Source organism: Motacilla alba, chromosome 1A (genome assembly GCF_015832195.1).
Source record: "Motacilla alba alba isolate MOTALB_02 chromosome 1A, Motacilla_alba_V1.0_pri, whole genome shotgun sequence".
Classification (NCBI taxonomy): Eukaryota; Metazoa; Chordata; class Aves; order Passeriformes; family Motacillidae; genus Motacilla; species Motacilla alba.
In genome coordinates this window covers 59,987,918-60,015,892 of record NC_052031.1, presented here as the reverse complement: position 1 = coordinate 60,015,892, position 27,975 = coordinate 59,987,918, and the positions used below count along the sequence as shown (strand labels likewise).

At 39.7% G+C, this 27,975-nt stretch overlaps 1 protein-coding gene across 1 annotated transcript; it reads right to left on the bottom strand.

Annotated features, from left to right (window-relative positions):
* Positions 1–989: 989 nt before the first annotated feature.
* On the bottom strand, positions 990–27,975 carry SLC13A4 (solute carrier family 13 member 4). The gene is made up of 16 exons (XM_038155577.1): positions 27,195–27,975; positions 21,401–21,529; positions 18,687–18,823; positions 18,306–18,487; positions 17,561–17,615; positions 15,901–15,940; positions 15,107–15,184; positions 13,636–13,826; positions 12,365–12,484; positions 9,437–9,538; positions 8,239–8,340; positions 7,066–7,163; positions 5,809–5,939; positions 5,301–5,462; positions 3,676–3,813; positions 990–2,986 (listed from the first exon to the last, which is right to left on the bottom strand). The coding sequence occupies exons 1-16, from the start codon at positions 27,354–27,356 to the stop codon at positions 2,849–2,851; spliced, it is 1,965 nt and encodes a 654-aa protein (XP_038011505.1). The 5' UTR covers positions 27,357–27,975; the 3' UTR covers positions 990–2,848.

The window sequence follows — 27,975 nt, the reverse complement described above, 5'->3', positions numbered from 1 at the left end:
GCCAGAACCCAAATAAAGTTGGTGGATGCGCCTCACAGAACTTCACTAACATGAATGTTCATTGGTTTTACATCCCAAAACCACAGCCCATTGCCTCATGCATCTGCCTGTTGGGACATGGCAGTGACGAGTGCCAGCAGCTGTTAATGTGGAAGTGTGCCAAGAACACCAAAACAGGAGAAACAGTCTGTTGGGGACTGTTTGCCTGCGTCCACTCCAAATGCCTCTGTACCAATCTCGTGAGACACAAGCTACGCCAGAGCCTCCTGGAAATGTTTCTGAAGAAGTATTGTTTGAGATGTGCAAGAGCACCGAGCCATTTCATTTACCTACTGCCATTGCTGTTCTTACTGAAGAGCATTGCTAGGCACCCTGTTTGATTTGCGAGTAATCCCAGGTCTCCCTAAGGCTGGCTGGATTGCCAGCTGCTGGTCTCTCACAAATGAGAATATCCCATGTTTATATCCCCTGGGAAATCTCTGGGATAGCAAGGTGTGGTGGGAGCTGAGCAGAGCTGAGAAATCAGCATTAGGAGGGGAGAGAGTGATTTGTTGCTGAGCAGCAAAGCAATTGGAAGATGCTGGTGGATGAAGCATGAAGTGAAAAGGTTTAGAAGATGAGTGCAAGTGTAAGGTGCAGAGCAGCTAAAGCCCTGGGAAGAAATCAAGCCAGAAAGCTTCTCGGCAGGGGGAGAATGGTCAAAAGGAGCCTTAGACGCTGTGAACAAAGAGATGTTCTGCTTGCTGTGTGTAGGGACAAAACTGTTGGTATTGCAGACATGCCCACCCACTGCAGTGCTTGTCCTGGAGGAAGTTACCCATGTTGGTGAACAGACATTGCAGGCCCTTCCTCTCCTGCTCCTGGGGCTTCAGGATGGAGCTCCTGTCAGGGGAGGCCAGAGTGCCTCTGCCTTGAGCACCATTTTGGGGTCCATGTTCAGAGCAGCCTCCTGCTGGGGAACAGGGAAACAGCCTGAGCAGGGAGGGGAGCAGAAAGGATGAGGAGGCTCTGCTTGGCAGAGGCTGCCCTGAGCTTTGTGTGCTGGAGTGCCTCAGAGCAGCAGGCTCAGGATGAGGGGAACACAAGAACAGGTGAGGTGGGAGAAGGTTTGAAAAAGTGAGGCCAAGGTCTTGTTTTATGCTTTGGGGGTCATGGGGATGCTTTAAGTGACTGATGCACAGAAACACCTTGCTATTCAAAATTAAATTTTCAGGAACTACCAGGAATAGCAATTGTTTTGCTAAAGGATGCAGCTTCCTGCTTTTGGAACAAGGGCTAAGACATGGTTTTTGATTTTTTCCCGTATTTCTCCCTTCTGCCAGCCTAAGACCTTTTATTGTACCTGTTTATTTCCAAGATAAGTCTGTAGGATCCCTCTGTTTTGACAGAAGCAGTAAACCAAAACCTCCTGCTGTCTCAACACTGCTTCTTTAAGGTTTTTGTGGGTTATGGGTGAAAGACATCCAATTTGTATGCTCATGGAACACCAGAATGTGCAGTAGTGAATAATTAATTTTACTGACATTTTATTTTTGCAGAACACATTCACACCTAGAGAGCCTAGATTAAAAGTGGAAAGCACAAAATTCATTAAAGTGTATGTGTGATTACATGAGATTATATCATTTTAATATACAGCTTAAATGTATTGGCATTAAAGAAATTATTAAAAACTGGACATAATACATGAGAAGACTTAATGAGTGTCACAGAGATCCAGTGAGGAAAGCAGGGGATTCACTTTATTGATGAGAGATAAAGAAATTGGCCTTTTGGCTTGGTAGTTATTTACTTTATGCCACAGTTTCCTACATTTGAAGTTCCTGCTCTCTGGGCTGCTAGAGAGCAGGGGGGTGTGAGATTCAAGTGAATGCACAGGATGGGGAGATACACCAGCACCACTCCACTTCAGCCCTCTCCCTTCTTACTCATGGAGCAGCACTGAGTGCCATCAGGAATGAGACTTTCTCAGTCAGGGGAATCATAAGTGCATAATTAAACAGCAGCCAAAGAGACAGGAGAGTGATAGGGGCTGTTGGCCTGATACGGTTTTGCTGGTCACAGCTTCCCCTGCTGAAAGAGCTCCCACTGCAGTAATGATGAAGAATGTCTTGAACAAAAATTTCTGTTCCTGAAACTCTTCCTTCCAAAGGTGAGACTGCAAGTACTGCAATATTGGAAATCTATACTAGTGCTGTGTAGGAAAAAAAACACCATATTCTTCTTCCAAGGAGATTTCTCCTTCCTCTCTGGAGGTTTCTGTTATCCCTTTGAAGCGCTGTAGCTGGTAGTTGGTAGCTGAATTTCTGTCCAGGTCATATATGAGTTAGGTGGAAAAATGATTTTTGCAAAACAGTGATGAGTCATCTCAAAAAAACAAAAATAATTTGCCTTCAAAAGAAGTAGGCTTATAAACTCCTCTGGATTTGGGAATAAGGCTCACCCTACATTCCGTGTAGGAGTCAATAGCAGGACTGAATGTGCTGCTGCTGAGTACAGCAGTGTATGTGTACTTGTCTTCTGCCACTGGAGTCTTGCATACAAGTCCTAGGTAACTGCTCTAAGGCATAAAAAAGCTATAGGGAAATAACTTGGAGGAGTTGATTTTTTCTGAGTTATGGTATCCCAGAGAAAGCAACAACAGAGCAAAGCTAATCTCTCCTTTTAACTCATGCTGATTTTCAGAACTGAAAAGCTGTTGCAGAAGACCTTCCAGTGGATTTTCTTCATGGTTTTACAATGGGTCCTGGTTCAAGCTTCCTTCGTTCTTTCATATGTGAAATGTAGGTTCAATATTTTGTCCCAACTTGCTTTGGTCTTGCAATTTTGCTCTTTTTCTCATTGAAGATTACGTTTGGCTTGTAATGTTGCTGACTGCTGCCCATTCTGGAAAGGTGTTCAGCTGGAAGAGCCTAATTCCCCACGTATTGATGGCCACCATCACAACAGCCAGGCCAATCAGATTTACACCCAGGCCAGCTTTCACCTGCAAAAGCAAAATGCATCAGAGCAACTTAAAGAAAAACATTTAACATAGGAGAAAAAAAAAAAAAGCAATGAGATTTACACTGACTCATATATAGTGTGATAATTTATGTATAGAGATTTCTAGAGCAAAAAAAAAAAGCATAAATGAGAGCATATGTGTCAGGGATGGAGTATTGTTGGAGTATTCAGGAATGACTGTTCAGCTTAGAGACTGATGCAGTTCATTGTGAACTGCTCAGTTTGTCACTTGGACTTCCCAATCAGATAATCAGCCTGGGGAGTTAAACCACACATAACAGAGTGATACACGACTTGCAGATGTGATAAATCTAATTTTTTATGCTCTCTTGTGCTTGTCTTAGTAGGTCAGTGCAAAAAGGATTGTATACTCCTAAAGCTCTTTAGACCATTACATTAATTAAAAAAATACAAATAAAAAATGTGTACATCCTACAGCAGATGTATGGTTGTTCTTAACCGGACAGCTCTATTGCATAAAAGCAGTTCAGACATCACTACTAATATTAGCAGCAAAATAGTCATTATTATTGCACCAATGCTACTGTTATAATGATAATGATAATGATAATAATAATAATAATTATTATTATTATTAGCTGCATGATGATGGATTGGGTGTTGGAGTTGCATGAAGCATGGGAGGATATACCCAGTGCCAAGACTCACCATATCTTGGATCTGGCAGTGCCCATAACTGAAGACAATGGCATTTGGAGGGTTACCCACGGGCAGCATCACCGCAAATGAGATGCACATGGTGACAGGAATCAGGGTGTATAAAGGGTTGATAAGCAGGGTTTCTGACTGGAAGAATAGAGGGAGAGAGGTGTTTCACCTGATCAATAGAAGTCACACAATGACTATGAAAAGTCCCTCTCTGCTGTGAATCACAACTGCCTAATTTCTAAACTTAAGTGTGAAAGTATTTTTTTGGTTGGTTGGGTTTTTTAGAGCAATGCCATAATTTTGAGCTGGTCATGCTCCAGGGATCTCTCTTGAGACATTTCACACTGAGGGAGGGAGGAGTTTGCTACTATTAGGACATGTTTGCTCTTTCTCCCAGTTGTTTTCTGTGTCATTCTGCTTTGTGTCTTCTGGACCTTAACTTCAGTCTTCATCCATGAGAAGTCACAAATAACACACAACTTAACACAAATAACTTGCTTCTTCCAGTTGTAGAATATGCTGAGACCATTATGTGATATCCTCCTGAATACTGGTTAAGAGAACCAGCTGTTCATGATCCAAATTTGCATGGTGAGAGGGCAGAGATGATGGAATATTTTTTACAGTGGGCTAAAGAATGCAGTTTTCAGTGGTGATAAAATTTTCCATTTTCATTTGCGTTGCTTTGGCCCAGTTTTATATGAGAGGGAAAGGGAAGGATAAACAAGACTACAATCATTTGGGGGAGGGAAGTGTCTCCAGGTCATTTTTGCAATCTTAAAAGGGAGCCTGCCTTAAGATGGCAGTTCACACTAGAAGTAGATTACTGCTCTAAATATTTTTCTGGAGAATCTCTTTCTGCATGGAGCAGAAGCAAATCTGGACTCCTAAGCCACAGAAACATAATCACATATTGTGATGTGACCGCATCTTAATATTAACTCAGAACTGTTCACATAATATGCTTTGGGAAAATTCCATAAAATAGTTATAATAGGGAAAGATGATTAATGACCTCCATTCTTGGACAGAAAAGTTTCACACTACATTAAAAAAAAAAAAGGAAATTTTCTGTAACTGCCATTCCAATATAAAATTAAATTACTCTCTCTTTCTTCTACCTTTGTCAGTAGCATCCTGATTTTTTTCTGCCCCCTTAAAAACATCTCTGTCTTCCATGGTGGAAGACAGTATGCTTTACCAGATCAACCCCTTGAACACTTCTAAATCTGAAATAAAATTTGGCACTCCAGTCTTTTCTCACAAGTAGGGAGCAGGTGACTACTAAGTAATGAACAACACATTTAAAATAACATTGACAAAAGCATCTCAAGCTTCATGTGAAATTCACCTAACTTGTTAATTCCATAGTCACCTTTTTTTCTACCTGGCATATGAATTCCTCAGTGCACTTTGTCTGAGATGTATTATAAATTCCATGATGCTAAAACATGCTTTTGGCTGCCCAATTATGGTTTTGTTCCTAGTTTCAAGACTACGGAACAGTAGCTTGGGAACTGAGGCTGAGTATCATGTGGATAGAGTGCCAAGACCCTGACATCCTGAAAAATTCCCACAAGCCTGTGAGGAAACAACAGACTAAAAATGTCACTATTTTAACTCACCATGCTGCATAAAATTGGCAGAAAGATGGTTATGGTTGCTGGATTACTAACAAATTCTGTTACCATGGACACCAAAATGCAAGCCAGCAGAGTTACAGCCCAGGAGGGAAGGCTGCTCAGGGAGAGCATTTGACGTCCAATCCATGTAGAGAGGCCAGAGGTCTGAGGGAAAGAGAGAAGCACAAGAATTACAAAATATTTGGTGTGTTTGTCAAACAGATTCTTCTTTCTGTGGCAGTTTACATCAGAGAATCCCACCAGCAAATAAACAAAGTTCAGGTCAATGCTTTCTGCATTTCCTTTTGCTCATTAAACTAGATTTCACTGCAGTGTTTAATGAATAGCAATAAAGACATATATTGAGTGCAGGGAGTGCTGCCTACTGCATTATGTACAAACTTTAAAGTATCCACATCATAAATCCAAATTGGGGGCATGCAAAAGAATAAAAGAGCAGGTTGATAATATGTTTAAGAAGGAGGATTAAAAAAAAAATCTACACCAGTACCTTGCATCCAGCTGCTAAGGCATAACCTCCTCCAACCAACACTACAATTTCCCAGGGCATGGTCTTCTGAAAGTCCTTCCAGGTAATGATGGGCTCCAGTGTGTTAATTTCTGTAGACTTTTCACCATCTCCTATATCAAATAAAGTGTGTGACCAGTATTTTACTGCCCTTTTTGCAAAGACCTTCACATTTTTCAGAAGAATAGAAATAATTGAATCTGCGTGGGACTACCTGAGAGGGAGGCAAAGAGGCAGCGCATAGGCTGTTTCTCTGGATAGCCTGGCCTTGCAAAATGCAGCATATTAATTCCAAACATCCTGACTTTCCCTTGGCTGCTCTGTTAATGTAAATAGTTGTAAAACCCAGTGTTCTTATGTTACAGCTTTTTGAGGGACTGTGTGCTGTGTTGTGATATGCATGTGCACATATCTGTAGACCACAGAGATGGTGTTACAATGGGGTTATATTATCAAAGAAGGGCTATGAAGTAGGCCATGATGCTTGATAAAATGCATTTAGGCCCCTACATTTTATCTGAGGACATTAGGTGTTTTTTTTAGTTCCTGAGTATTTTCTTAAAGGAGGAGTTAGAGAGTGTCATATTTTCCTAAAACCTGTACAATATATGACAGGATAAAAATATGTTTCTGTACATTTATAATCTTTATATAAGACTGTGGAGAAAATTATGCTTTCATACAGAACTGCTGAAAGACTGGTGTAGCAAACTGATCAAACCACTGAGTGCTACCCAAACACAAATGTGAAATAATCTCATTATCAAGAAGACTGTGAGAGAAGCATTGCACAAAATTGGGACATTGTATGGCACTCTATGACCTCTTTTATGTTTATCTTAAGATATTACAGTAATTTCCACTGTATAAGTGATGACTAATTTTTTTTTTACTGAGGTTTATCTTGAGCTGATTTTGCATTATAGTTTTTTAATGTGGAACTCCATCTAAACTTTTCCCAAAGCTCAGTCCTCAGTCCTGAAGTCTAATAATTCTGCTAGCACAGAAGAGGTGGCAGTCTTAGATTCAAGACCTGTTTGTCATCCTCTGGATGAGACAATATGAATTACAGCAACGGAAAAGGGGGTTTGGTGTAGGAAGGGCTGGTATCAGACAAGCTGAACCTTGACTTACCAACATAAAAGTACCTTCTTGGAACTTTTTGCAGACAAAAATAACGGAAAAATCATTAGACATTGAAAAATGTACCAGTTCTCTTTCTTACTGCCTTCTCCTCACCTTTTCTCCTTTTTCCAAAACATGGCTTTTTTGCTGGAATCAGGAAAAGGAGAAACCCAAGAAATACAGAGACAGTGGCATCAGTCCGGTAACCTTTCCTAGGAAAAAAATAGCAATGTTTTCACATTAACAGAAACATTTTAAAACACAATAACAGAAACATTTCAAAACCAGGTACACAGCTCCAAGCATATTTCTGCAGGTGCAGTTGTATTCCCACATCTGAAGTCGTACTAACAGCCCACTAGAAAAATATGCCTGCATATCAAGGGTACAAATTGGATTTTTTCCCACTTATTAAACTGACTCTGGTAGGCAACTTCAATCACAGCTCAACAATTTTTAATATTCTGGTTGAAAAACAAATAATCCCTTTTGCTTTACAAATCTATTAACTTGGAGGTACAAAAAAAATAGTGTGTTTACTGTAGCGTAAGAAACAGTAAACATATTCTGGGTAACAGCCAAACCCAGGTGATCCTTTAGAAATGAACTGTAGATTGATTTTAAATTAAATGTTTAAAACGCTTTCTTAAAAGTATTCTCAGGCGTACCAAACTCCAGTGATCATCAGAAAATCACAGTATTAGAAATTGTTTTTCTGGTAAAATTGGAATGAAAAATTAAAGTGATTTTATACTGTAGCAATATAAAGAAAACTTACATTCAAATCACTTATTCTTTGGTGTGCAAAGTGTGTTATAGTAAGCTTTAATATAATTTGTTTCAATATTATTTAAAATAAAAGAAAAATTATTTGCTTTAGTCACCATTCTCAGTAATATTTAATTCAATGGACATTTTCTTGATAAAACACTTTTTGTCAAAAATTTTAATTTCAATTATAGTTGCAATATATTCTAGTGAAAACTTCTTTATGAATACCCTAAAATGTTTTAAGCTCAAAATCTGACCCTCATATTCTTTTACATTTGAAATGGTTTAATTTACTTTCTCTACTTAATTCACTTTGAATACTGAGAAATAATGGAATTTTTCACTACATGGAAAAATATAATTTAAGGAAAACAATCCTAATTTTTGAATAAAGACTCCATTTTTCACTGCTTTGTTAAATATGTCCGATAATGTCTTAGGGGGAAAAAAATATTGTAGAAAGTCATAAGAAGCAAAGTTGTATTGCTGTGCAGTTGTTTACAGGATTTTACTCACTTCTCAAAAAAAGATGACCATCCTGGCACAAAGCCAGGCTCACGAGTGAACCACAGCAAGGTCATCAGGATGAAGAAGAATCCAGTCACCATCTCAGGATAGCTAGAAATAAAAAACACAGAAAGCAAGGAAGTAATTCCAAGGTCTCTGAGAACTCAAGAACACATTCCAAAAGAAGTAAGAAAGCAGAAACTGGCTTCAAAAAAGGATAAAAACTTAAGAAAAAATAGAAAGGAAGATTAGTTTGAATTAAAGAATTCTAGATTTGGCTTCCAGCTGGGAACCCCCTGAACCCAGTAAGAAATAGGCTAAAAATATCCATCTGTATTTGCAATGCTATCATTTATGGGCAAGACCTGAAGGAAAAGATTTCTAAATGCTTGTTTTGTATTTGCATTATTATCTGATTAAATGTGTTAACAAGGTGAAGTTCATATTAGCATTCCACTGTAAACACATTCTCATGCATTTTTTAGAAGGATAGAAAGCCTAAGAGCAAATGACAATGTAAATCAGCACAGATGGTGCGCACAAAGTGACTTGAGGATACTTGAGGTGGCTTGAGGATTTTTAATTTAGCACAGATTTAAATTAAGAGCGATTTCATATTTAGGCACAGCCTGAACAACGGTTTAGTTTCAGAGTTTATCATATTCAGGCAGTTGATCTTTCAATATTTCAGTTAAACAGCACAAAAATGTTTTGTGAAGAAGGAATTCTGTGCCATATCAGCCCTTTGGAAATGAAAATGTTGCCAAATAATCTTTTCAAGAGACATTTCTTGCCATTGTACATAAATATTATGGGCAACTGGGAAAGCTGGACAACCCATGGAATGGGAAAAAGTCTTTTTTGAACTTATATCCACTAAAATAAGTATGTGCCTGAATTAGGAGAAGGGATCCTTTAGGGTTCAAAGACAAACCTGGACTCAGATGACCTTTGAACTCCAGAATAAACTCGAATCTTTCCTTTCTTTTCCCTTTTCCCTCAGAAATAAACGAGTTGCATGTTAGCATGCATGGTTGTAACAAAGTCTTTGATTTTAGTTCATTTTTGCATTTTGTTCTATTTCTATACTGGAGGGGAGGAAAAAAGAGCTGAGAGTTTTAGAATAAGCTACATGAGCCCAAGGCAACACGGAGGGCAATAGGAGACAATGAGAGACAAATTCCCAAGGAAGGCAGGTCTGGTTTACCTAACATTTCCCAGTTTCTTGTATTCCTCTTGAATTCTTCTCTCTGACATTTCTTCCCGTTTGGTCTTCTTCTTCTTGCTCACAGAACAAGTCTCTTTAAAACTGAGATAGCACAATAAAATTAGGCAAGGGCATAAAGAGGGGAGGGGGAAAGTAATTAAAAACCCCCCAGCAATGGGGTAGACTGAAAATTCTGGTATCAGGGACTGTTGGGAGGAGATGTGACTGAAGCAAGGCCTGATGGCAACGGGAAAGGAAATTACTGTGCATGCTATTTGATTAATCTGGTTTCAAGTTCTTTTAAGATTCAACTCTAGACATAGTTGGAAGGTTCCCAGGGTGCTCTGACTAGTACTGATTGGTATCACTGAGCCATCTTGAGCCATGGCTGGGCTCCCTCTGCGTAGGCTTCCTCAAAGAGCTGCCAGAAACCTCCCAAAGCTACAGCTAGTGTCTATCATCACGTGGAAAGATTGTGACAGAGGTCAGCTATCAATAGAAATTTTTCATGGGCTAACTATGCTTTCCTGGATCAGGATTATCTAACATATTTGGGGTCTGCTCTGGCTTCTGAGACCATATTTGCCTTGAATATTCAGGATTCATAATGAGGGAAAGCTGTGCTTGGGATCCCATTAGCTGCCATGACCTGTCTGCTTCTGCTTATACTGTCATAGTAACATTTGTTTATAAATCAGGCACAGCCAGAAAAGCACCACAGAGGCCAGGGGAGCCAGCCTGGTGTTTTGTCCAGGTGAAAAATGCCTGTGCTTCTGCCAGGGACATGAAAACACATTTCCTAGCTGGATGTATTGAGCCTCCTGTACACTTGTATGGATGTTAAGTGAATCCCTTAATTTATTCAGTTTTCCTTCATTCTGAAAGAAAGCATGGACATTCTAAATTGAAATCAAGATGCTTTCAAGCCCACTTTAACCCTCTCCTTTTCTTCTTTCCAGAAGCGTTACCTAGCTGTCTTTTGAGCCACAGATCCCTCCTTTCTCCCTCCAGCCGTACCCTCTGTCACACAGAGGTGCAACAGGATCTAAGCCAGTCTAAAAGAGGCAGCAGCAGTGACTCAAGTGCCATGGCAGCGCAACTTTTATGGTTCTTTAAGGTGATAATAGGTGCTTTTATGGTTCCTGCTATTTTAATATCTCATTGGGTACCTCACTAGGCACCCAAGCTGTAGCACTGGCCAAACCATGGACTGCAATCTCCCTCAATGTTACCTGCTTAAGGCCAGACTCACAAAGGAATTTGCATTGCTCGAGAGCCAGACAGGCCCTGCCTGGTCAACAGAAGGACTTAACCAGGGGTTGCATTTCACATGGGCAAATATGTAACACAATTTTTTAGCTTACTTAGCATTGCTCTTCGTCTATAGGTATTTTAAATTTCCTTGCAAATCTTGCTGTTAGACTTTAGTAAAATCTACCAGCAGGGAGAGACGAGGCTGGAAGAGCCCTCCAGGGTGGAAGAGAAGAGCTTTATGGTTTATAAAGAACAGTTCTGTAGTAACTGCCACCCTTATCTCTTCTTTGCTGGCAATGATCCTTTCACTTTCACCCATTCTCTTTCACCCTTGACCTGGTCTAAGGCCTTAAAGTCTGGAATGCTGTTCCAACTAAGCCAAGCAATAACAGATGGATGGCACAGGGCTTCCTAGGAAAACAACATTACGGGAATTCATTAAACATTTATGCAAAAGCATTAGGCAGCTGTTTCAACATGTTCCAAGTGTTTCCAGGCTCAGGAGAATGTGAAGGCAAAGAATTGAAGCTCAGCTCCCAAAATAATATGCTCTTTAATGAAGTGCACTGAATAGAAGTCAGAGATTAAGGAGCCTTGGAATCAACTAGTACTTCTCAAGAAGTCAATAATGCTTCAGTCTCTGGTATTATTTATAACAACATTAATCAGCATGAAGTCTTGAAGTCTTGGATGCAATGTAGAATTTCAATTTTTTGTTTTCAAACCAAATTAATTGAGGGTCATGTTAGGACCTGTTTCTTCTCAAGATTAAAAAAAAAACATGTGGCAGAGGGAATTTATATTAGCCTTTTTAATTTGGAGCTATAAGACTCAGAGACTGACTGAGAGGGGCACGGAGCCATTCACCTCTAAATTACTTCTTCAAATCTAGTCAAGGTCAGCAGCAAGCAGAACTCATTATCAATTTATTCATTGTCCTGAGTGAAATAGTGATGTCAATTCAGTTTACTTTTAAGAGTGAACTAAATCAAATTAAGGCAAATTTAATTCAGAGTAAATGTGTCTGCATCACAATTCAATGCAGATTAACAAATCCATTCTAAATGCACACATTTGGCAGTTTTCATTAACTTTGTAAAGACAATAAGTGGTACAAATGACCGAGAGGACTGAAACTTTTTCTTATTTTGGGGCTTAGGGACTGGTATTAAATGTATTTGTCTCTTAGGCTGTGAGTCCCACTTTAAAGAAAAATATATATGGAGTCTATTTACCTTTAATTTTAATTGGTTTTATGTTAATTTCATTGAACTGGAGGCAGATCTGAAAAGTAACTTGTTCACTTGAAGATTTTTTCCTATTAATATTTTAAACTGTGCTTTTCCAAAAGGACTTAAAACAGGATATTTGGTCCACGAGGGAATCCTCATTGTCATAAAAGTGAAAAAAACCCCAAACCAGTTGAATGCTTAGTATGGATTTCTATCAGCAATACCTGGGCACTTCAATCTCAAGCAGCAACACTCTACACTGCTGTCTATGCAGGGCAGCTAAGCAGTGAGATTTCCTCTGGTAATTGTTCTGGCAAGAAGAAGGAAATTGTGCCTTAAATTTTGTCATTTGCCAGTCAAAACTTCTTTATGAGACATGTTTGAGAGGAGCTGCAGATGCCCTGCATTTGTAATCTGTATACCTTGAACAACTTTCACTCACTTGCAGCCCAAGAACAGCCAGTGCAGCCAGAACCACGTCAGCACCAACATGATGAGGGAGATGGGGAAACTGAACAGAAACCAGGTTCCAAAATTCACCACTTCAGCTTTTGGGTACTGGCTGTAAATTAAAATAGAGGATGCATGAGAAGTTAGAACAGTACAGGGACAGGGACCTCCAACAGATATAGCTGCAAACACATCTATGGGCATATTTATCGGTCATAGCATGAGAGAAAAATTCCATCAGTTTGCATTTGAAACAGCTGCATTACCTATGCAGAATGAAACCAGCAGACAAACAGCGTAGCTCTCCAAACCTTTAACACCAGAGGGTCTGGATTGTCTGACCAGCTTCAAAAACACTTGGAGATACCTGAAGTGAAACTCCATTCCTACCTGTGGTTTATATTAAAGCTTCTTTCAGAGTTGGCAGTCTTCAGAATTATTTCACCCAGAACTTTTTTCTGTGTTTTCTCATGAGCCACACAAATATTGACTACATTTTGCTGTGCTCTGACAAAGGTGTTGGGCAAGTGCATTTGATGCAACTGTCATAAAAGCAAGGTCTTGGAAAATTCCATAAAATCTAAATCCTTGGATTAAGCATGACTTCTGAACTTAGTCTCTCATGCTACCACCATTTAAGAGAGAGAAATGAGAGATATCAAGGCAGTAGGGGTAGCAGTAGATGGTCAGAATCAGATCTGAGCTTGGATATGTTTCTGTGCATGAGAAGTGCCACCAGTCTCCTAACAGAAAAAACAGTCATGTTTCTGACATTGAAACATTCATGTCTTTGAGAGCCCTGGGCCTATGATAAAGGAAATACTTAGGTGATCAGAGAGCTGCTTCTCATCTTCTCTGAAGCAAATGCCTAAGGCCACATGTCTAAGTTGGTTGTTTGCGTTTTTTTGCACTACATGTTGAGCAGCTGTTTTTATGACATTTCTTCTTTTATATGTCTTTGTCTTTGCTATATCTTCATAGCTTTAGTGTTTACTTTTCTAGAGTGTCCGCTGCCTTTCACGATAATCACTGTGTTAAATCAAAAGAAGTTGCTGGAGAAACTTCAGTGTTACCACACTGAGGAATTTTTACTTTGCGTGAGAGAAAGACATGGATATGTAGCAACCTTCAAACATTAACCATTGGTAATAACATTAGAATGGAGGAAGAAGCAAATTTTCCTTCAGGGAGAGTGTTCTTCCTAGGGTTCCTTGAGGCCCACAAGGATCATAGTGATTCTCACCAAATCCCAGTGCCACTTACTTGTTGAAGTGCTCGAGGAAGATGAGGCTGGTGGAGGTGCCGATGATGGTGGTCAGCCCCCCGATGGTTGCTGCGTAGGAGATGCTCAGCGAGAGGCATTTGCAGACCATGTGGTCATGCCTGCTCTGGTACCGGTACCTGCTGCTCAGCCCGAGCTCCGAGGGCTCAGGGGGCAGGACCAGGATCTGAGCCTGTGAGGGGACATATTCACAAGCAAAGCAGGTGATCAGAACAGCAGCCCAGCTTGCTCTAATGCCGGAGTGATACAAGGCCCAGAGAAACAACAGGTTTGTGTAAGGGAGGCCAGGTTTTTGTTTACAGGGATTAACTGGGATCAGTCCTGGAAACTTGTCCCAGGGCCTAAAATGGCCTGGTCTTTGACAAAAATGTAGGACAAGCTTCAGACTTCTGGCTAAGGTTTGGGCCAGCCCCAGGTCTGACTGGAATATCAGTGGGAAACCAAAAGCCTTTGAGGACTGCAGGGACGGGATGCCAGCACTGAGCAGAAGGAATCCATAATCCTTGAGGCTTAGGAGCAGCCACCACACAAAGGCTTGGTGAACTTTTCACACTTAAACTAGCTCAGGGCCTCTAATTAGGGATGGAGTGCTCAGAATCTCCAAATGGAATGGAAAAGGCTGAGCGATGGGAATTTGGAAGGAAAAGATGCCAGAAAATTTTGCCCTAAAAGAAGCTTTCATATCAGTGACAGGAAAATATCTATATTGGTAGATAAGTCCTTATACTGGGAAAAAAAGGTACAGTACCTCAAGGCACTTCTCATGCAACCTGTAATTTAGGAATGAGGAAAAAGATGACAAGTGGTTCAGAAAGGTTTGTTACATTTACTAATTTTATTTTTATTTATTTTTGAACTGTGAATGCAAATTCATGTGTTGATTTTAGCCTATTCTTTCATGGACATAAACTTATGCCATTAGAACACTACAAAATTATCATCCAAAGAGCAATCTCTTGGATTCACTTTAGAGAAGTAGAAATACTGGAATGAATTGATTTAATGGAAGATTTTGAGGCTGGATAATTTGGAAGACAAAAAGGAAATGGATACTAAGAGTACCCAACAAAATGGCTGAACAGATTAATGGTCTGCTTTTTTCATTCTGAGTAGGGTTTTGTGTGCCAGGGGTTGTTATTTTTGAGTTGGGCTATTTTCCAAGGAGGATTTGCAGAAACAAAGTGGCTATTACAGTCAAGTAATAAAGGAAACTCGTGATCACGTTACTGGATGTAAAGCTAAATGAATTGTCCCAGCCATTGGGAAAGAGTCTTCTGAACATACCTGTGCTGGATGCATCTAAATGGGAGCAAGAACTGGCAAAGGGCCAAGCTGTGGCTGTGCTGAGACAGTGGAGAATGATTCCTTTCAAGGAATAAATATGAAACAGTAGGGAGCAGGTGATATTCACATCTGTCTTTTGCCTGACCCCCAGGTCTAACATTTCCTTACCTGAGTTAGGTGCTGCCCATTGCTCGTAGAATTCATTGTTCCAATAGGGTTGGCTATCATGTGCACACCATTCATGCTCTGCAAGGAGGAAAATGCCTTTGGATTATCTTTTCTTTTTTTCCTAGGGGCACTTGTGAATTTGTGATGCTTGATAAAGGTACTGGGTGGCAGGCTTTGGGGACAAAAAAGGAAAAAGAAAAAAAGGTTCCAAAACTACAAGAAAATCCAACCCAGTAAAATCAGCTGTTAATTTTACACTGGAGAAAAAAAAAGTTTAAACTCTCTGCTTTTTTTTTTTTTTTTTTAAGTGATTTTGAAGTCAAACTATAATGAGATGAGGTCTTCCTCTGGCATGTTGGAGAGTCTAACAGGTCCCTTGAGCCTGTCACTTTGTGATATGTACAAGCTGCTACAGCAACTTGAGAATTCTTAGCTTCAGAAGCTGGCAATACTGGAACAACAAAAGATCATATCTGAATTTGCTGGAAACCACATGGAATTGTTAATTCTCTGACTGGATCTCAGGATCTCCAGCAAGGAGAACAACAGACTTCTATAGTTTTGTACTTCTGTTGTTGCTGTTATGGAGCTAATGTTCACCAACTGATTTGTGCAAGCAAACTGACAGGTTAAACACAAAGCAGGACATTCTGCAATACCTAATTTCTGCCAACAATCACCACACATTCAAAATAAAGGGACCAGCAGTTTTTTTCAGAGCTGTGTGCATTTTACTCTGCTGGTTTCTGCACTAGAAGACAGTGTAGCACAGGAGATATCACCTTTGACAATACCTTTGAGTGCATCAAGGAGCTGAAGTCAGTAGTAGTAGCACTAAAAACAAAGAAAGGAAAATATGCTTTAAAAATGCCTTTTCATCCAGCTTCTGCAAGAGGGATACATTATGGGTAGGAGGGGCAACATCTGCAGGAGAGCTTGTGCCTACTGAAATGCTGAATACCACTTATTAGAACCTCTTATGTGGGCTCTTGGCCAAAAAATAAGTCATTATTATGTTTCATAGCTCAATCTCTAGCTGTGTAACAGTGGAGTTCAACCTCAGTGTAAGAAAAAAATTGTTTCTTGGTAGTATTTACCCCTATCTAGGAGAGGCTCCATTCTCTGTGGAGTGGATCAGCAGGCAATCCAGCACCTTTGCTGCCTGTTCTAGTCAAGTTCTTCCTCCGCCAACTTTTCCAATGCTGTTTCTGAGTACCTACCTGTACCACATAAAAGCCTTCCCTAAAACCTTCCCTGTGTGGCACGTGGATCATGCAAACAATCCACTGAACTTGTTTCCAGAAGATGTGCTACTTTTCCTGCCAAATTCAAAGCTCTTTTTCAAGTAATCCTATTTTAATAATAGTTCTGTTTGAAATATCCCACATATACTCTTGAACATGGGTTAAAGGGATTAATGGCACAATGCCAATCTGAAGGTTTGATTCTATATTGCATAGAAAATATGGCTGGGATAAAAAGAGGTAACAGAGGGAATATTGGAGAACCCAAATAGTCTCTAGACTAATCAAAAAACTATTTAGATCTTGCCAGTTAACTTTAAGTCATCAACCTGTACTGTTTGAATTATAATATTTGTTTAAAAGCAAATTAAATTTAAAGTAAAAGAAACTTGTTTCTCTTTTATTTTGAGCAGTTGCAAATAATACAGAAGGAGCTCAAAAAGGGACTGTGCAATTTTGTTCTCACACTTCATAAGATGCACCTCAGAATTGGCCTATAATAGATTTTTATAACATTAGCTTTGTATACTGTCTTGTATAGCTTGAACTGATGCTTAATTATATAATTTGACAAAGAAATTATTCCTTTACTTGATTTACCCTTTCCCCTTACTAGATTCTTCCCCAAATAGAAACTACTGGTGTTTCAAATCTCTGAAGAAATTCGTCTATATTTAAAGAAATTTTCTACACATTTTGTGGGAAGGAGGGGTCTTTTTCTGTGGGTTCTCCCTCCCCCCATGTCCCCCTGCCCTCCACTCTCATCTCTCTTGAATGTAGGCAGTTCAGACTTTCCTCAGGAAAGCTCTGTAAGTGATGTCCCTCTGGATATGTCCTGTGGGTAGTCTGTGCTGTACTTGGATCCTCTTCATCACTGTTCCTTCAGGGGAACAGAATAAAAGCCTGTGGACAGCACTTTCTTACGCAGCACAAACTCAGATTTCAAAAGAGCTTTCAAATCCCTTGAAATATTTTCCTTCTCCCTGAAATATCCATAGTGTTAAAAAATAAATGAATACTGTGAAGTTTTAGTGAGATCCAGACCATTGCATTAATCCCATTTATCATGTAAGCCTTCCTTGTCAGTCACATGTGACACATTCCCTTGTAAGGTTTTGCTTGCCCTTCCTGGCTCTGCTGCTGGGTTCATCTCATTGCAACCTGTGTAGGGCTCAAATGTCCAGTCCTGGTGTACAGGGTTCATTCTTACTCCTCATTGATGAAGATAAGCTCCAGTGAAGGTTGGCTGTGCTTTTCACCGAGACCTGCAACAGAGGAACAGAGAGCAGCCCTTGGGGTAAGAACTGAGCTGAGCCCCTGGCTCACACCACTGCACCTGGAGGAGCTGCTGCAAACAAAATCTTGTCCAAACACTCTCAGGTGTTCTCTTGATGTGGCATTTTATTATTTTGTATTGCACTGATCATGTGCATCTGGCAATTAAAAGACTATGATAGCTACATGTAATAGACAAGGTTGGATGAAAAGATTTTCAGCCTGGAAACTGTAAAGTGAGAGAAAATAGAGATTATTTTCTTCCTAAGCCTTCTTCTTCTGGGAAGGGATGAACAAAATGAACCTTAGAGCTCTTATCAATTTTTTATTATGGGATTGTCAAGAGAAAACTTCTGAGCCTCTTCTAAATTTCCTGGATTTTATTCCCAAAGGTTTCCTTCCAACCCTGTAAAATCCATTGACCAAGAGTTTATGACACACAGCTACAGCAGATGCCCTGATTCAGTAGTTTCCCAAGTCCTGTTCTTCCATCACTCCTAAAATTTCCTTTTATTTATTGAAAGGAATATCAGAGTACAAAAAGGAGGACTACATATCAGTGGTTTTGGCAGTATAAGTCAGACAGATCTGACCTCAATAGAATTTCAATAATACGTATCAACAAGTCTGGTCACTGACAAACAAAGGAGAAAAGAGTGAACGCCAATACTGACAAATACCTATTGGCTTGTTCTCTTCAGCAATGGTGCTGCCTGCAGTCGTGATGACCTCGCACTCCTCCTCAGCATTCACCAGCTCCTGGAGCACTGCCTCCACGATTGGCATCACCATGGCTGTGGTGGAGGTGTTGGAGAGCCACATGGAGAGCACCGTGGTGCAGCACATAAAGCAAAGGAGCAACCTGGAGTGCAGCGTGGGGAAACACGGGGAGTTGGAGGTGGCAGAAAAAGGAGGGGAAACTTTGTAAGCTGTCAAACTCTGAAAGGAAAGATGGGTATCAAAAATGTCCCAAACCAAGGTAGATTCTGCCCATGGATGGGAAGACCAGAGTGGCTGCTGCTCTCAGCTTCAGACTACCCCAAAGCCAGAGGTTCACTCACATGCCTGGCTTGGCTCCAGCCATCATCACCATGCGCAGGGCAATCCGCTTGTGGAGATTCCACTTTTCTACAGAAGCTGCCACACAAATCACACCCATGAGGAGCAAAGTTGTGTTCTTGAAATATTCAGCAGCCACCTGCATTAAGGGCCAGGGGGAAGCAGACAGTGAAAAAAGCAGTAAATACCCTACACAGAAAGCATGCTGAATGAGAAGAAATACAGCATTTTTGCTCCCTCAAGTAAGAATGACAGGGAGCTGGAGAAAAAGAAGAATTCATAAATCAAAATATTCTCTTTAATCTCTTTCTTGTTGTGTTTACAAATAAGGCTCTATCCCCTATTGTTTATAGGCTTCTGAGTTTTGAAGAGATTAAGAGAAATGTTATATTTGCAAGCAGGATGTTCAGTGCCTGCTGTGAGTCAGTATACTCAGCTAGGCTCAGAGGGAAACAAGCACAGGCAAAAGTGCACTGAAGGCAGCTCATTCATGTGCTTCATCTACTTTTTTCATTCTGAAGGTATTGTTGTCTATCTTGCCTATATTTATTCTATCTTGTTCAGCTTTTGGGAAAAATGTGGCATCCCTAGAACCTACTGCATCAGAATAAAAGTCCTCTGGGATTTGCTCTTTGAATGCAATAAAAAAAGGGTTGGTACATTGCTGCAGTGATCCACAAGTCCTGTGTCAAAGAGTGTCACATTGGAAATCCATTTCCATTTTATCAGGAAAAGAGGGAAAAGTTACACGAACACGAGCTTTAATTTAAAGACAATGAGAAAAAACCATCACTGGCTCAGGAAAATATTCAGACACCACCTCCAAAGCAGGAATTGTGGATGTGGGTCTTGCTAAAATATGAGAAGATATTCTGTGAAGCAACTGCAAGAATGAAACATTAAGTAAACCATAAAATTCTTACTCAAACATACACACATATTTCTGTAAAAACAAACAAAATGGGAGAAAATAAGAGTTACAAAGAGATGCCTCGTGTCTAGCAAAATTTTTCATTTCATTTTGATGCAATCCTTCCTAGGCTGGAGTATTTTTCAAAAAATGTCATTTCTTCAGTTTAAAACTAGTTCTCTAATGAAATGTAGGTGCCAGCATTTTAAAACAATTAAGATCAGAGGAAACAATAATTTTTTCCATGGTCCTCAGTTATACTGATGCTCCTCCATAAAATGCAAGAATGACAATAATGTTATTTTGTGAAATTTGCAACAAGTTATATATTTAATGACATTTATTTAATAAATCCCTATGTTGACTAAATAGACTTGGCCATCATAATTGTTCTCCAGAACTTTTAAAAATCACCTTTTTGGCTTTCTTCCACTGGTTTCTTTCTCATAAACTTTCTTTATTTTCCTGCTACCTTTCAAAAAAATAATAAGGTGAATGAAGGAAATCCATCAATCCAGCAGCATGAGGAATCTGGGTTTTTTTCCTCCTTTTATTCCTTTCATAGCCATTTTGGAGCAATAAGTGAATGCTAATAGTCTCATTAATACCAACAGACATATATATGACACACCGGTTCATGCTCTTAAGCCCCTGTGAGGAATTTGTAGCCTAAATAGTAGTAATTTTCTAGGCAAGAGTCAATCCAGAACAGCAGATTGGAAAAAATGCTTTAGAGTTGTTTATTTTTGAATGCAGGGATTTATTTCAGTTCCTAAAGCAAATAATACATTCTTTGCAGTAGTCTTACTGTCACTTTATTTTCTATTGCGTTGAATTTCTCTCAGGCTGACATTAAATTTCCTTCTCCAATGTGCTGCCAAATTTTTAATGAAAATGCCCAACTACTTTACCTTTATGTTAGGAAAAAAAAGCTTGTGAAAATACTGAATTGTGTTGGTATGAAAATGTATCTCATTTTATTACAAAACTTGGGGGAATAAACAGTCATTAAACTCTCAGCTCATGCTTGTTTCTATCCATTTATGGGTATTCCCAGAGCTAGATTGTGAGAGAAATCCAACAATTTTATGTTTGCTACATATTCCTCTGCGTTCTTATCTGCATTACTCATCCTTAAATCAAATGTGCTGTCCCCTCTACTCCCCAAAAAGAGATAGAGAAAAGACAGGGGAAGAAAAGTTGCGGAGAAAATAAAATAAATTCTTGGCATATAATGAAAGAAATCAACATTCAAAAAAACCTCAAGTAAGCAAATTCAGGACTGATCATAGAGGCTTTTTCGTACAGCTACTCCTTTGCCTGAGAACTTTTGTCTACAGTGCAGGAGTAGGTTACAGCTTTGAAAAAAGGCTAGACATTCACCTGGATAACAAAATTATCTAGTCTTTTGCAGTAAATGGTAACTTGTTTTAGCATATGTAGCCTCTTGCCTTATATGACATCCCCAATAAATAAAATTGGAGGGAAATTTGACAGTGTACCCTGTGGCTGCTGTTCACATGGATTTGAGGAGGGCAGAGGTGGGATCCTGTGGTGCAATAGGTGTTGGTAATTGTTGGCGATTCAGGAGCTGAAAGGATGCTTCTCCTGGCTATTGTAGCCTATCTCATATCCTACATCTATCTTCAGATGAAGAAAGGGCTGGTGGGACCCCGTTACACCTTACACGATGTACACTTCTGCCTCCCATGCCTCCAAGGCTTGCTGCTGCACTAAGATCAGCCTTGTTCAGATAATTAGCTGAGAGCGAGTACATTAAATGATAAAAACACACAATGGTCTGACCTCACTGGACTTCATGACCCCAAAGAGAGGGTACAGGAAAGCAGGAACCAAGGCCGCTGCCCCAAGAGGCACTGCTTCAGAGACCCAGTACACAGCTGTCACGATGAGCACGTAGGCACACGAGGCTTCCTGCAGGGACAAAGCACAGAGGCTGAGTGTTACTGCCCCACCACATGCTCTAGAGAGCCCTGGGAACTCACCCATATGATTTTTCAGACTGTGGGTGCCTGGGTTTAAAAAAAACCAAAAGGACTGCATTGGGACCTCCAAAGGTGAAGCTGTTTGAGTGTGAAATCTTGGCTACCTTCAGAAAGGAGAGTGTCAGAAGATGATGCTAATGAAAGTTTTCACATATAAACCAAAGCAAAGCATTGGGATAAGCCAGTTTATCAGCAAAATAAAGGCTTCAAGTGCATTTGCAAATTTGTTTGATTTCCATAATCCAATATTTACCAAGCACTCAATCATGACTCCTCAGAGTAGACCTGTTGACCTGTTATCTCAGCATATTTTTCTCTCCAGTGCTGTGCAAAGACAGGAACTGTTAGTTTTCAGGACCAGATGGGATCATTCATATTTGCCATAAAACTGCCTTGTAGTTATTTTGGGAAATGCTCTGGAAACTTGGGTTAGGGGTTTTTTGTTGTTTTTTTAGTTTGTTGGGGTTTTTTAAAGAAATGTGTGAACACATTTGTTGGCTGATTTTATTTGGTCAGGTAATTTCTACAGATTTTTTGAAGAAGACCACAGGCCTGTGGGGTTGAAGGCAATGGGTGAATAGAGCTAATCAAACAAATTTGCTGCTGTCCAAGGTTCTGGTTGAAAAAGGCATGAGAGCATCATGGTGAGCAGTCATGGGGAGGTGGGATATGTAAGAGAAAAGTGCTATCTCCTGAATATTCTTACAGGAAAACACAGATAGTGAATGGAAGTCTTCTGGTCCATTTCTTTAGAAATGTCTTTTTTTTTATGTCTCTCATTGGTGCTCTCCTTACGCTCAGTTTCTTATACTTAGCAGTAGTTTCTGTACTTAGAGACCTGGGGATGCCTGCTGGTAACGATTACAGAAACTATCCTCAAGAAAAGGATTTTCCTTTTCTTTCCCTTTCTCAAATTTGAAGCCAAGCCCTGTACTTGCCTTAACCTGCTGTTCTATGGCAGTTAGTAGGTCTGCACTAACTTACTCCATCTATAAATTTATCTGTTCTTCATTATGCGCCAGATGCTCCATGTGAACTTATCAAGCCATATGGAGTCCCAGCTCAGAAATGGCTGTTGTTTAGAAAATTCACTGTTCACAAATGCTATTTGAGTCTCTTAAAACACAATTTTATATATTATATATTATATGTCCATCCAGGCTGGAGATGACTTCTAAATAAAGCAGCTTTCAAGAGGTCTCACAAGCAATTCTCACTGATCCTTGTGCAAGTCAAAGAGCATGTTTTACATTTCATTGTTTTCAATCAGTTTTGTGAACAAGGTGGTAAAGCCTAGTGAAATTATACAGGGATGTGGGCTTAATGGAATTAATCAATAGCTTGTATTTAAATTCATCTTTATAGATGTCATTTTTATATTCCTATAAAAAAGACCCACAATCAGATATTCATCTTTTTTTTTTTTTAAGTACAGCTTATATTAACAACAGGCATAACACAGCCCAGAGAGGAAGTTAAGATTGATTGGTATGTACTATTTCCTTTACTTGTGCAAGAATTGAAGCAAAAGTTACTCAGAAGCTTGGATTTAAATTAGCTGCCAGATCTTGCTCTGACTCCTGTTTCAGAAAATTTTAAAATTAAATAGTTATAATTCAACAAAGCTAGGGTAGGTTTATATTGGATATTGGGGGAAATTTCTTCAGTGGTAGGGTGGTCAGGGATTGGAATAGATTGCCTAGAGAGATGGTGGGTCCAACATCCCTGGAAGCTTTCAGAGGACATGTGGATGTGGCCCTTGGGAACAGGGTTTAGTGGTGAACAGGGTGGTGCTGGGTGGGCAGTTGGACTTGATGATCTTAGAAGTCTTTTCCAACATTAATGATTTTCTGACTCTGTGATTCCATTAAGCAGGGCCACCAAAATAACTGAAATAAATTTATAAGAAAACCTAACTTCCTTTCAGCAGATAAACTCCAATTACTTCAGAGGTTATAAAGAGTATCTGAAAGGCTGCTGGAGAAATTTATCTCTGGATAAGCCAACTTGCTGCTCAGTCACGTTTAACTACGTTATACCTCGAGGTTAATATTCCACAGAGAGCAGAGCATGGGGCCTTTTTTTGTGACCTAGTGACTCTGACATATTTTTAATTTTTAATTCATTAGCTTCTGCTAAAATTTGCATGGGCTCTGTATCAGATTCAGCAGTTGTCTGAGGAGAAAAATAATTTCTAATTAAAGAAGAATCAATTATTTTTTTATTTTAGAGCAGTCCAGATGTAAGATCCAAGGGATATCCAAACCATTTTCTCACTCCAAAAATGTACTTCTCTCTAATTTCTCTGAGCAATTATGCCATTTTCTATTACTCCTCAGTGTGTGGCAAAAAAAAAGTAGGCTGGTAGTGAAAATGGAATAGGACAGAGGGAATTCGCATCTCCACCAAAACCTTACTGGGATAGGCACTAAATCTTTGTGTTTCCTATACACTAGGCTGTAATCATTTTACAAAAGAAAAACCCAAATAAATTGCATTTTTAAATGGTACAAAACTGTAAGGAAGTACTGGGAAAGCCAAGCTTGCTAATCTCCACTAAAAACTTAATCGGCTTGTCTGGCAACCTTATTTATTTTTTCAGTTGGTTTCCAAGAGAAACCATATTAATCTCTTCTATTTAATTGAATGGAGTTTATGTATTTAATTAATGGTTACCAGAGCTACTAAATATTACACTGAAGCAGTGACAGTGTAATTTTAACTGTTTCACCCTCCTCACTTGTTTTACAGCTGAAAAACTCTGTTAACCCCACCTCAGAGCTTGAAGCAGGGAATGGGAAAACATGTAATGGTTGGAGAGACTATCATTCTAATTATCTGTCTTCACTCAGTCCCTTGGGTTAAAAGAAGAGCTGAAAGGAAGCCATGGCTAAAAACTCCACACTAAGGGTCATGCATAAAACTTCTGTAACTAAAATATCCAAGGATATCCAAGGAGAATGATTAAAAGGAAGAATAAATTCTATGTTGAAAATTTGCCCGCTTATTTGCCCATTGCAGATCTTGCATGCAGACATGTGGTTAAGCTCTGCAAAGATGTAGTCCAGCCTCTGGAATAGCTGCTTTGATTTTATGAGGTCATGCTGAAATTCCATCCTTCAGCTTGTGTAAAAAAAAAAAAAGGTAAATGAAAATGTGTCAACTGTGGCTCTTCAGAGCATGTTCTGTGCTTTAGGGTCCATTCTGCTGATTTGGCATATCAAGATGCCGACACCTCCTGATACTACATTCTCACAGCTCTGCCAACAGGTGACTTTCAGGAGTCATCCAAATGTCCTTGACAGGGTGCAGTGTGGCCACAGCAACAGTGCTCACAGAAAGCCTGTCCCCAGCTGACTGAAATCATGTGGCAGGCCTTGTGGTTTCTCTGGTGGCTTCATGACCAAAAAAAAAAAAAAAAAGGCTAAAGATGACAAAAAAGAAGCAAAAATGCTCACATGTCACTGTAAACAATGAAGGAAATGAAGAAAGAATGAAAAAGACCCTCAGGTTGTAAAGCACACACATTTTTTTGACCTGAAAGGCATTCATGTATGTCCAAACACGTGGTACAAGTTCAGTCATAACGCCAGAAGGGGAAAAAGAATTTGAGCAAATTTTCTCAAATTTATTCTTCACCCAATCATTTCTTTTCATAAAACAATATAAAAGAAGCTGTGGACTTTATTCCCATTGGCAACATCTACCAACAATTCTGAGCCCTTGTGCCGCCTTTGATCTCTCTTGCCACTACACATGTAATGCTCCTTTGACCTTTCCAGAGAAGTGCTGGTATCATCAAAGAAACTGCAAGCTGATTCCCTGCAGAAATGCAAATATAAATGACCTGGTAATTTTAATCCCTATTAAAAAGACAAAAGACCTACTATAATTGTAAAAATACAAGCATGTGGGCAGGCGTCAAATTTAATCTTAATATTTAAAAAGTAATCATAGCCAGTGGGTTGTAACAAAATAAAATCTACATAAAAGCACTTGGATAGTGTACCATTTGCTCAGTTTAAATGGTGTAGATGTTTTCTTAATAGCACTATAAACATTTTTCCAGCTCTTGGTCAGACTGTCAGCTGCACTTTGCCCTCTGTGGTCACTCACATATATACAAAGCGGATGTAAATCTCCACTGGATGGATTTTCACATCACTTTGCAGCAAAGCAGCACAACGAGGTGCAGAGTGACAGTGCAGAGGAGCTTGTACTGTACAATAGCAATTCTTGCAGCAATCCTGTCAGTGAACTCCTGCTTCAGCAGCCATAAGGTGCTTTACAATCCCCTTGGCTGAGCATGCCAGGTAGCATGTCTTTTCATGTCACCCTTCCAGTGACATCAGGGGAGATTAAACTCCTCTGCAGAACAAGCCTCTTTGAAAGGGTGAGCCTTTCTGTTCCCTGAAGAGCACAATTGTCTGTTATTCATTGCCTCTCTTGAGATAAAAGAGATGAAAAAGCACTGTAAGAGAATAGCCAAGATACATCGAAGTTCAAAGCAGGAAAACTCAAAGTGCAGCATACAGTTCAGTGGTGCAGGAACATTTCCTTTCTATGAATTCTGGTTTATTTTCCAAGCAAAATGTTACTGTTTTGTTTTTGAAATCAGCTATGCAATTTCTAATCCTTTGCATTTCTATTGGGTAAAGTACTACTATTCATTCATTCCCTGGTACTTTAAGGAAGAATGAATCTTTAAGCGGGGTAGAGGATGGAATGGATATTGCTGCACTTTTTGGACAGATTTATGTCTAGGTCTATGGGGAAGGACAAGCTGCATATTTTTAATACACTGCAGATTTTGATAAGTTAAACATCACCACCTCTCTAAGGCAGAAAAACATTGCTATTTTGTGGGTTACAACTGCAGAGATGTGCAAAGAGAGGACTTTACCCTGTGGTCAAGGCATTCAGTATCTCCAAAGCAGTGTCAGGAGCACAGCTGCACTAACTCCTTTCCCTGGTCTGTGTGTTAAGCGCAGGATATTCCTCCTGTGCATTGCTGTGTATGCCAATGTCAGAGCTGCAATGTTCCAGCTACACCTGCTCTGGAGCAGTCAGTGCCATGCATTGTCACCCAGTACCCAGCTCCTGCCACAGCTGAGTTGCTGTCTTTATAAACCCACATTAAATTGAAAGTCCCTCTATACATACTTAGAACTAAAAAACTAAAGACTCTATAAGCATTCCTTTTAAAGACCTCTCCTTCAAGAAAATGTCATGGATGTGTTTGTCCTGTTTCCCCTTCCACAAAATATTATTGTAGGAAGAGATCCAACATTTCTGCTTTAAAGCAATGCTTTTCTAGCTTCACCTGGCTCTTCAGCTCTGCTTGTGACACAAGGTAGCTCTAGCTCTTAGTGATGGTAGCTCTAGCTCAAGGTAGCTCTAGCTCTTAGTGATGATTTCTCAGTGACCCTCACAGTCCTTCAAAGATGAAGGACTTTCAAAGATGAGTCTTGATTTTTCTAAGACCTGTTCTTCTTGACATCTTTGTCTTTCTTTTTGCACGCTGCAAACTTAATCAGCAGGACTACCTGCTTCACTCAGAGGCTCTGTTGAAAAGAAAATGAAAATATACTTACACTGCTGGGGTATATGAGTGGCAGAGGAAGCAGCAGGAGTGGAATGAGAACAACGAGCAGGAGATTTCTGGATCGGAGAATCTCCTTCATCACTGCCATACTCCTGGTGGCTTTCTTCTCCTTCAGATTCTTCTCTGGTTCCTCAGATATTCCAATTTTCATGCCACGTTTTCCTTTACCTGGGCCTGGATTTCCCCCAGAAAACTCTCACAACCTCATCTCCTGTCCCCACAGCCACCTGAAATATCTTTCTTAGTTTATTTATTCTTCAATCTGTGGTTTTGAAAAGGTTTTTCTGATTAAAAATACATTCAGTTTAGGTAGGGCTCACTAGCACATCTGAATTATTATCACACCATAACATGCAGAGGTTTGCAAGTTGGAGCATAGTGATCTTTTGACAAATTTTGTTTTTTCATTCAGACTCACAGCTGTAGATGTGTTGTATCCTTATTCCCATGTTTTATAAAGTTTTTTTCTTCCATCATCGAGTGGTATTTCCGTTTTCATAAACCAGGCAAGATATGTTTTGAGCTGCTGCTTTTCCTCCTGTTTGACAGTCTGAAAGTCTCAAATGCAGTTTCTTTTCTGCTGGAAGATTACTAAACCAAACAATTTACTTTCCAATGCATAGAAGTAAATTTTCAGGTACTTCTTCTTTAAAGAAAAGACCAAATTCCCCCTCCATTTGCAGGTCCTTCAGATTTTATTTCTTAGCTTCTATTTTGAATCTACCTTTACCCTACTTTTGCCCTGAGCTTGGAATTCACAGGGCAGTAAT

Bases quoted from the DNA above. Each gene is read 5' to 3' on its own strand.
- SLC13A4 (XM_038155577.1), bottom strand. From the start codon at position 27,356: ATGAAAATTGGAATATCTGAGGAACCAGAGAAGAATCTGAAGGAGAAG. The intron at 5,463-5,808 runs GTACTGGTGTAG...TCTTTCCCTCAG, and splicing joins CCTTAGCAGCTGGATGCAAG to ACCTCTGGCCTCTCTACATG. The intron at 2,987-3,675 runs GTGAGTCTTGGC...TTGCTTTTGCAG, and splicing joins ACTGCCAGATCCAAGATATG to GTGAAAGCTGGCCTGGGTGT.